This window comes from Sipha flava, unplaced genomic scaffold (assembly GCF_003268045.1).
Source record: "Sipha flava isolate LNK unplaced genomic scaffold, YSA_version1 176_pilon_pilon, whole genome shotgun sequence".
NCBI classification, from domain to species: Eukaryota; Metazoa; Arthropoda; class Insecta; order Hemiptera; family Aphididae; genus Sipha; species Sipha flava.
The window spans coordinates 64,056-75,626 of NW_020272062.1; the positions used below are offsets into that span (position 1 = coordinate 64,056).

General features: G+C 28.7%; 1 protein-coding gene across 1 annotated transcript; it reads left to right on the forward strand.

The window, feature by feature from the left end:
- Positions 1-1,020: 1,020 nt before the first annotated feature.
- On the forward strand, positions 1,021-3,228 carry LOC112680391. The gene is made up of 4 exons (XM_025550477.1): positions 1,021-1,790; positions 2,124-2,140; positions 2,241-2,843; positions 2,925-3,228. The coding sequence occupies exons 1-4, from the start codon at positions 1,021-1,023 to the stop codon at positions 3,212-3,214; spliced, it is 1,680 nt and encodes a 559-aa protein (XP_025406262.1). The 3' UTR covers positions 3,215-3,228.
- Positions 3,229-11,571: the final 8,343 nt, after the last annotated feature.

Consider the following 11,571-nt stretch of genomic DNA (forward strand, 5'->3'; position numbering starts at 1 on the left):
GTATAATCACTATAGTATTATAGTAAAAATCTAACTTAAAATATTAAAGAACAAAAAAGCTCAAAAGAAAGAAATTCGTAAAATTTCGATTTTGGGCGGTGCTGGCGAAACGCGTAAATTCTTGGATACGTTATTGCACGGAAACAACGATCGAGCGAATTTCGGGGATAGCCGTGCAAATTCATGCTAATTGCGTGCTAAGTAATTGCTATGAAAAAATATATGAAATTCCATTTTTGCGATTGGGCGGTGCTGGCGAAACGTTTCGCCAGCACCGCCCGTTAATTTTTGCGATTTTGGAGAAATGGATGACATGCAAATTGCGAAATTGGTCATGCAAATTCATGCTAATTACGTGCTAATTATTGATAGTAAAAAAAATCAAATTTTCCTAATGAGCGGTGCTGGCGTAACGCACGTCTACTATGTCATATTTGAAGTTTTTACGGTCTGTTGCTTTCAGGGGCGGCTCGTCAGGGGAGACTTTGAGACTGCTTCTCCCCTTAAAAATAAACTAGCTACTTGTAAATAATATAATTAATTAAAAATAATAATGTATAGAAATATTTTCATTTGTATTTAAAATATATTATTATATCGTTTTCATTGTTTATTATTATATTAAATTGAAAGTCACAAAATCGAAAACCTATTAATAGCTATTTCGATAGAAATACTATTTTAGTCATTCTGCGGGTAATTACGGCTCATTACGACAGTCCCAGTTCAATGAAACTGAAGCCCGTCAGTTGCAAACGTAACATGTAATGACATGGCTAGTTGGTCGGAGGGAGCCGAGGTGAATAAGCTGCGTATCATAAACGCTTTTGAACCTGGGTTCACGACAGTAATTGCCGTGCCGCTGCGCCGTGTAGCTCGTATTTAATTATTTTTACTAGCTTTAGACGTTTTATTCACGGTTTATTAATTATTTAATAATTATTATACGTATATCCGTCTAACATTTATTATTAAATTTTACATTTATATAAGCATTTCAGCATTTGTTCATATTTTAAAATGCAAAAAGAAAATATAATAGAATTTTTACTAACCAGTGGTTTTAATGCTTTAACATACGAACAAAAAAATCAAATTAAACTTAATCGCCCAACTCCTCATTTATTATTAACATGTCAAGACGGTAAATATATTAGAACATTTCAAAAGAATTGGTATAATAAATTTCCATGGCTTACTGGTTGTGATAAACGAAAGAAAGCGTTTTGTTTTACTTGTGTAATATTTGGAGGGGAAAAGGAATGGAGTGTTAATGGATTGTCATCAATAAAAAATTTTTTAAGGAAATCAGAAAAACACGCCATTTCCCAAAAACATTTAACTATTCAAGAAAAATTTCATCTATTGGGTAAAGTCCGAATTGAACACGTGATTTCAGAAGGTCGACGACTTGCTGCTGTAAAACATAACGAACAGGTCGGTATAAATAGACGTTTAATAGCACGTATGATACATGTTGTTTGTTTTTTGGGCAAACAAGAACTTGCTTTTCGTGGCCACCGGGAAAATAATGAATCTTTAAATAAGGGGAATTATCTTGAATTACTCGAACTACTGGCTCAAGAAGAGCAGTTGCTTAAAGAGCACTTATTGTCATCGGCAATATTTAAAGGGACATCTAAGATGATACAAAATAATTTGATTGAATGCGTTACTTCCGTTTTAAATTCAAAAATTTTTAATGAAATACAAAGAGTTAATTACGTATCTATTCAAGCAGATGAAACGACTGATGCATCGTGCCGATACCAAATGAGCATAATTTTTCGGTATGTTGTAGAACAAAAAATTGTAGAACGATTTATTGGTTATTTTGACGTTTCAAAGAATAAAACAGCCTCTGGATTAGCAGATATAATTTTATCTGAAATTAATAAGTGGAAAATTGGAAATAAAATTATATGTCAGACCTATGATGGTGCATCGATTATGTCGGGAGAAAAAAGTGGTGTACAATTTCTTATAAGGCAAATTTATCCAAATACATTATTTATTCATTGTTACGCACATCAGTTGAACTTGGTATTGTTACACGGAGCGAAGACAATAAAATCAATCAAACTCTTTATTTGCAATCTAACTATGTTCCATACGTTTTTTAGTCGGTCTACAAAAAGAAGTGAGTTGTTAAGAGAACAAGGTTTTAAACTTTCAAATCAATCTGACACTAGATGGAATTATCATTCAAGATCTGCTTTTACAATAAAAAACATTTTTAGACCTCAAAAATGCTGTTTTAAATGTAACTGAAGAACCAGTTTGGGACCCTATATCCGTTTGTACAGCATCTGGTCTTTATGATAAGCTAAATGATGCGAACTTCGTATATTTCTTGATTTTGTTTGGCAAAGTTTTTTTATACACAGATCATGTATTTAACTTTCTCCAATTAAAATCACTTTCGAATATAAAATCTTGCATTCCTGAAATTCAAAATTTAAAAAAAAATTTGACCGATTTAAGAAATGATACAAATGTGAATAACTGTTGTGACGAAGCAATACTATTAAACAACAATTTAGAGTACGAAGACAAAAAACGAAACGAATTACGTAAAATTACATATGATATTCTAGATTCATTAATCGTCCAAATTAACATACGATTTGAAGACTTTCCAAAACTAGAGTTTGTAGAAATTGTAAATGAAAAAATGTTTATAAGCTACTACACTCAATTTCCTGAGGCAAAGTTCATCAAGTTATTACAGCAGTACCCTAATACTTTTGATGCAAATCGTTTACGCAATGAATTGGCTGTAATTTATGTGGATGATAAAAAACATTTGCCTCCTCATGAACTCCTAGATTTTATAATAAAAAGTAAGTGATAATAATAAATTCATTCAAACTAAATATCATTAATTTTCATATTATATTTAATTTTTCCTTTGAAATTTACAGGTGATTTACATCAAGATATTTATCCTCAGGTGACTAAACTTTGTCAGTTAGTGTTAACTATTCCATCTACGACAGCTTCTAGTGAACGGTCTATGAGTACATTAAAACGTATCAAGACTTTTCTTAGAAACACAATGACCAATGATCGGCTTTCAAGTTTATCATCCTTGGCGATTGAAAAAAATCTACTGGGTGATATGGCATATGATCCAACTTTTGTAGACAATGTTATTGATGAGTTTGCAGATAAAAAAGATCGAAGAATTGAATTAGTTTATAAACAAATTTAGTATTAAATTAAGTTAAAAATATTAACTAAATATTAAATGAAATAATAATATTTAAAATAATTCATTTTTTCAATAAAAAAGGTTTTTCTTGTTCGTTGTTATTTGAAATTTATGTTATATAATTTAAGTCTCCCCAGAATATTTACTCACGAGCCGCTACTGGTTGCTTTTGAGATGTAGTGATGATCAGTGAGTGAGTGGTATTTAGCTTTTATACATATATACATATATAGTTATAGATTTTATCGATGCACTCGTATGCTCGGAGGCGTGACTTTGATATATGAAATCTGAAACAAGAGTTCGAGAGTTGTAAAAGTACCAAGCTATCATGGCTGCGTAAACAAAGCCTTAACTTTATATATAATATATAAGCTTTACGTATATTATATTAGTATAAATGCATGCAATGGTATTTAAAAAAATACTGAAAATACCAAAATATACATTAGCCTCCCGACCATAGCTGTTAAATTATCATGTTTTAAATCTCAGTAGGATCTATTCGCTGAAAGTCCGTAATAAGCCAGATCAATTAGTATTATTTTTATATTTTTCTTACTTATCTAGATAAAAAGGCCCAGTGTTATCTGTAATAAAATTAAGAATTGGACTTTAAAACATCATCTTCTTCATGAACACTTTTAACTATTAATTTTATTCGAGTCACATTATAGTCCAAATACTTTGTTTAAAAGTTCTTCTAAAGCATAACACACTATGAAAGTTTGAAAAATAAATAAAATATTTCACTAAATAAAAATGTTCACGTTATAACTTTAAACATACACCACTAATATAAGACTCAAACCGTCAAAGTTTTAATATGCTAATGTTTAAGAATTAAAAAAAGGTACAAATTATACCAGTAGTAAAGTCCTGAGGGAATAGCTTTTTTGTGCAATTCTCAACGCTTTAAAGTTTTTGAAAACTCAAGCTAACGCGAATTCACCCTACAAGGTACATAATAATAATATTTATTTATTATACATTGGGAATTGGGACCGTGCAACTATATAACATTATAAGGATGTAAAGTGAAGTTATGAGTTCGACTACAGTACATGTGATTCGACATTGGGTGTACATATTTTATAACATAATGCTAATGTCCAATATCGTTTTGTTTTTTCGTGTTTAGTCAAACAGATCAAGACCACACAGTGGGCAGCCGCATTCAACATCCAGATTCATATTTTTGAAAAGGAGAGGGTTCCTGGATCTTTACCCTCTTCCCCCCCCCAAAAAAAAAGGTTCAAAAGTCATAAATAACTTGGCACGAAGGTATAGATAAAGTGAACATTAATTTGTATTATATAGTTGTAACTAATTCTTCATGTATATTTATAATAATAAAATAACATAATTATTTACTAATATCTTATATGTATTTTATATAATATTATAAAATAACTTATTATTTAAAATAATCTTAACTTTTTAATTTAAAATTGTATTTTTTTTTTCTACAAATTCAAGAAACACGAAACAATAGTGATTGTGTTTAAAACGTGAATATTTTGTAAGGGTTTTATACACCTTTCCGCAATGTACGTATAATGAGATTGATAAAAGCATCTGTATAATAAAATAATATACGTTGTATATACGTATAACTAGTATAAATAATGTCATAAGAGAACACATAATAATATTACCATGTTTTTTATGGTTTTTGTTTATTTTTACCATTTTGTTAATCCAATATTTAAATGTGTTTAGTTATAATTTCCGGTGCTTTTTAATTGCAGAATACTGTTTGTTTTAAAATGATCTTTTTAATTAGAGTTAACCTTGGTTATATTACGTATATTAGCAGTATATACAATGAGTTGTACCAAATAATCAAGTATTCGAGTTAACTGAAATAAATGAAAATCACGAAGGAATAACGAAAAAGTTATTATATATATATATATATATATATACAGTGTGTTCACGCTAAGAGGTACCACTAAATATTTCAGTTCGATGACCTTGTATTGAAATGGGGTTTTCACTGAATGATATATAATACTTAAATACACATTTTTAGATAAATTTCAAATTTTTTACACTTTCGAATCGCACATGCGCGATACAATTTACTTTTTTTTTAAAGTAACACCAATTTTTTTTTACATTTTCAGATAGAGTATTTTTTTCTAAACAATTTATGTATAAAATTTTTTTCCTAATTATAAAATTTGCATATGAAATTTAAGGATGAACTTTAATATTTACGAGTAATTTGTTTTTGACAAAATTCTAACTAAATTCAACTTATGTCACTTATTACTATCTAATATTGTTAAATGCCTGTTTACACACAGATAAGATATAAGTAAACACTTTTTTTATCGTAATTTACTCTCAATTTTTTTCATTCATTATTCTGAAATAAGATAGCTAATTGAAGGCAATGAAAACTATAAAATTGTACACACTTAGAATTTGGAATCAAGATTTATTTTTTTACAACTAATTTCTACAGTTCTATCTAATAAATTGTTAGAAGTTTCCACCTTAATGTTTCAAACACAATTCCAAACGTTTTATAAATTCCGTTGATGAAGCAGCGTTTATTTGTTCTTCTCTCAAATTATTACAAGCCAGTCGTATTTTGTTTTTAAATCTTGGAGATTAATAGGTGGGTCCGCATATAAAACATTTTTTAAATGCCCCCATAAAAAAAAATCCAATGGGGTCAAATCTGGAGATCTGTCTGGCCATGAAATTACTCCATGGGTACCAATCCATCGGTTAGGAAAAGTCATTTAAATATTGTTTAACAATGATGGCGTTATGTGCTGGTGCACCGTCTTGTTGAAAATACATACTTTTTTGCGTGGTTAATAGAACATTTTCTAACAGTAATGGTAATTGATTAACAAGAAAATCTAGATATCTTTTACCTGTAAGTGTTCCCCGTCGTAAAAATAAAGACTCGCAAATACTCCACCAATTAATCCACACCACAAATTTATACCCCAAACTGTCTAAAAGTTAATTTCTCGGAACCAGTGTGAATTTGTATCGTCCCAAAACCTATTGTGTTGTTTGTTCATTATACCATTGTTTGTGAATTTAGATTAATCAGTTCACAAAATACTATTATAAAATAAATTGTCGATTTCGAATTTAACGCTAAACCATGACAAAAATTGTAATCTACGTTTATAATCTTCGATTCGTAAATGTTGGATAAACTCAGGTTTATACGGATGCATTTTGTTTTTTTTTTTCAAAATTTTATGTACTGCACCACCTGATACACCAATTTGTCGAGATACATGTCTTATTAATGAACGTGGATAAGCACGTATGTAGGCCATTACCTGAAATTCAGTGTCTTCTTCAAAATTATTTGGTCTAGGCTGCCGTTGTCTATTTTGATTGCTAGGAAATTGACCGTTTTCATTTAATCCGCGTAAAAGTCTATAGACATAATTATGATGTGGATGAAACCTATCTGAATACCGATCTGCGTATACCCGAATAATGCGTATACCTGAATACCGAGCTGCTTGTCGAGAACTACGATTACATTCGCCAAAAATTAAAATAAGTTTGACTTTTTTCACTGCGATTCATTTTAATAAATTTATTTTATGTAAAACAGTGTATTAAAGCAATAACATTTTTTTTCAGAAAAATATGTGATACCTAACCAGAATAAAACACTATGCTACATGAATAGTAATTGTCACAAGACTAGTTTGAAATCATTCAAACAATTATTACTAGTCAGTGAAAATAATTTATCAACATTTTATTTATAAAATAAATCTATAACGAACAGGATTTACTATCTTAATTACTGGTAAATGTTGTCACAGTTATTTTTACTATCTTATCTGTGTGCAAACAGGTATTTAACAATATTGGATAGTAATAAGTGAAAATAATTTAATTTAAATTTCGTCAAAAACAAATTAATCGTAAATATTAAAGTTCATCCATAAATTTCACATGCAAATTTTATAATTAGAAAAAAAAAATGTTTAAATTGTTTAGAAAAAAATACTCTATCCGAATATGTAAAAAAAAATTGGTATTACCATTTAAAAAAAAAGTAAGTTGTATTGCGCATGCGTGAATCGAAAGTGTTAAAAATTTGAAATTTTTCTAAAATTTTGTATTTAAGTATTATCTGTCATTCAGTGAAAACCCCATTTCAATACAAGGTCATCGAACCGAAATATTTAGTGGTACTTCTTAGCGTGAACATACTGTATATATATGTTTTTTTTTATACATGAGTCATACATTTGAGCTTTACAGTGATTCCTAGTGGTAGGCATACAGTATTTTCATTTAAATATTACAACGATGAAACTTAATTTATTATAATTAACTTCTTAACAATATAGCATGGTGAAAATAAAATGTATTTATTAGTACCATTGAAATGGAACATGTATTTGGATAGGTTTTTTTTTCAATTTAATTTATGTTCTCGAAATTACAGTTTTAAACTATTATTCGCTTTTCGTATACATAGTTAAAATACTAATCAAATATTGAAATATACACTTAATACGTACAAATAAATTGAAAAAACGAATTCAACATAATACAGCGGCTAATAACAAATACTAATTATCGTATATAATTTAAAAATAAATTAATCTCGATACACTAATATAATAGTTATCCTATTTATACAGAATTCTGGTTGGTGATTCATAAATATAAAATGAAAACATTTATATGAAAGGGCAAATGAACACGTTAATTTTTTTCATAGAGCTTCAACATAAACACTGCTTTATGATGTTAAAATTAAAATGATGTAGGTGCACGGATTTTTTGGCTATACTTTAAATGCATATATTATATGTGTGCTATAATATAATAATGAATATTTCAAATATGCATACAATGTATTATTAAATAATTGTAATGTTAATTTTTTTTACAACAATATTAGTATTGATTTAGGAAATTATTTTACTCGTATAAATACGTAGTATACACGTAGATACAGTATTGACTCATAAATCATTTTTTCTCGAAATTTAACCGTATATTTACATAATTAAAGCATATAATTATACATACCTTTAGTAATAATGGTATTGTGTTTCTCCGCATGTGCTCTTTTTGAACACGATAGTAATTTAATGTCATGTTTGTTTGTATATTCATTTTTATGTATGAATAAATAACTATAATAACTCTATGTAGAGTGAATATCTTTGACTGTTGCAAATTACATAGTCATGTTACCTACATAGCAATGATTAAAATAATACTAATGGCTTAGTTACTTATTTGATACGTATTCACACGGAGGTTCTCGAAAATACAATAGTGCGATCGAATAGAAACAATACCTATAAAATATACCGAACATCAGGCACAATGGGTGATTTGAGTATTTGTATCTTACTGGGGCGGATCGAATAAAACCATATATCTAACTCATAAAAAAATTGTTCTTGGTTCTCTCGATTTATTTTAAAACTTTGTTAAAACGTTCAAAATGTATCATAAGGTATGTTCATTCATTAACCAGTGTATCTTCCGGATAGTTATTCATCTAATCAAAATTTTTCTGAGTAATACAGTGTAGACAATTTTCATCTCAGATTGTTTTACCAAAGTGGCACCCACAAGTTACCTCCGTAGTCCCGCGTCCAATGGCGTACAGAAGTATTATGAGAGCACATGCAACTAAAAAAAGTTACCCGCCCCCACAAATTTTTTTTTTTTTAAATAAAAATTCCTTTAAATTGTAGTCTGTAACTGTAATTAACTCTTAAAATAACTATAAACTTAAGAAATTAAGATTTATTATAATTAATTAAAATTAAGATGTCTACACCCAGTACCGTATAGGTATAATGTTTGTGTTATAATAATAATGTTATTTGCTTACCATACTCTATTATATTTGGTATCCAAGTTGTCCAATTATATACCCACCAAACCACCCATACACTTACCCCCAACGAGAGCACATGCAATTGCACCCCTTGGTAACCTATCTGGGCGTCACTGCCCGCGTCATTTGAGTTCATTTCTCTGCACGTCTTTCTTACGTGTAATAAGTTTCTATACCACATGCATTATACTTACTTAAAGTTAGTAGGAATGATTATTATATGAGAGCGTGTACACTAGAGAACGAACAAATTCGTGTGTGTAAAATAATCTGAATCGTTAATATTGTGTTACCATATTAAATTAATATCATCATTACTGGTAAAAGAAAACAACGTTGTTTTGAATTAAACCTTAATTGTATGCATACGTGTATGTGTGTATGTATGCACGTGTTTATTAAATTCTCTGTCAAATAATAACTAGTAGAAATTAATTTGCTACATAGGTAACTGCACCGTCGACGGTAGCGTGCTACGGTGATTTGAGAAAGGATTACGTTTTAATTACAAAATATATATGTAAATGTACGTAAGAGTATAATATATACTTTGTATATAAACGACACAATGATAGTTGCAAAGCTCTCCTAAATATTTTTAAAGCTTGGGGCAAATTAATTTGGGGCCCCTCAATCATAACAATAATATACGAGTATGATAAAAAAAAAAGCACACCATTTTTTTAAAATGTCAGTAAAAACAATTTTCCAAACTTTAACTATCAAGGTAATTTAAATACATCGATACAATGAGTTACAATTTTAATAATTTCTGAATAATTTAATACCAGTCACCCCATTTAATAAAATTAAATATATTCCTAGATAATTTATTAACAGCCATATAAAATAAGAACTTGGATGTTGTGTTAATAATGTAGTGTCACGTAAATTTGATTCTAACTATGGCATTCTTCACACTCCGGAAATAACTAAAATAAATTTAAGCTATAACTTGGTCTAGCAGTTAAATGATCTAAAAAGTGGTTTAAAAACCATAAAAATTGAGTAAAAAATGTATTTATTATAGTTTAAAAACATTATAAATATAAAATAATGTTACCAAACATATTTAATAATATTTATTTAACATAATAATAACAAAATAGGTACTTGTTTGTCTAATATTTATATTTGTTGTAACTTTATAAAATTAATTTTATAAAAAAATAATAATTAAAATAATAATAATAAATAACTCAAAACTTGCATATTTAGTATATAATTTACTAAATTGATAAATGAATTCGAGCATATCGATCCATGTACCTAGTATGTACCTAGAGTTTAACGATAATCATAACAGTAAATTATGAGATAAATTAAATAAAAAAAAATAATAATAAATATAAAATAAATTATTATTATATATATATGTTACCGGAAAAGATGACATTCAGTCAGTGTTGACAATGACTAGTCAATAACGATAATGCCTAATTTAGTAAGGAATTAACGTCAATAACTAGTCATTGATGACAATTCCTAATAAAAGAAGGCATTGATGATAACGCATTTCATTTAAATCCATTTTTAAACAGATTATTGAAAAAACAACAATGTTATTACACGTTACTATTCAATACTTCAATGCACAAATAGTATCGTACAGTTACTTGCAGGATGTACCATAAAGATACCAGCTACAATAATTCTGTACAGCCAATTTTATTAAAGTGCATATGTTTTTGGTTGATCATACACAATGCTCTCTAAGAACATAATTCGTTTCATGTAACGAGGGTTTCAAAACTTCAAATTTTATTTTTCATTTTTTTGCATATTTCGACGTTTTATTATTCTTAGTATTAAAGGGTCATTTTGTTGGTTTTTATTGCATATTTGTTCGATATACTAAACAAATTTAGCCTATTCAAAATAAAATCAAAAGACAAATTATTTTCTTGATATTTAAATAGGTTTATCGGGTTTTTCCATACACATTGTCAATCTTTATTTTTCGATTCAGTTTTTATCTTATCTTAATTTATGATTATGGAACGTAACAGTATTCAGTCTCAGTTCGTGTTTGACCACCGACCGTACAATACGTGTGCACTCGTGAAATCGCTTTATAGCTCTCCGATAGCAATCACCTACTTTACGGCCGGTGTACAACAGGTAATATGATTTAATATATTATTAATCATATTATATAACGTGTACACCGATACATCTATTACTACGATGAATTAAACACCGGGCAGTTCGCCTAAAAATAATTCTAATAAACCAACCACTCTCAATACATCAAATAAATTTTACCCATCGCCCACACAAAAAAATGTTTCTACATTACCCTCCAAATCATCTTTGAACAACAAATCCTCTCCAAAAACCTCGGTCGACGATGAAAAAAGAAACCGTCTTTCACAATCACCTACTAACTACCCAAGCACATCATCAAAAAACTCCCACCAACCCATCACATCTCTATCACAGACTAATGATAATAATAAACAAGAAACAAACAATATCGCAGTTTACG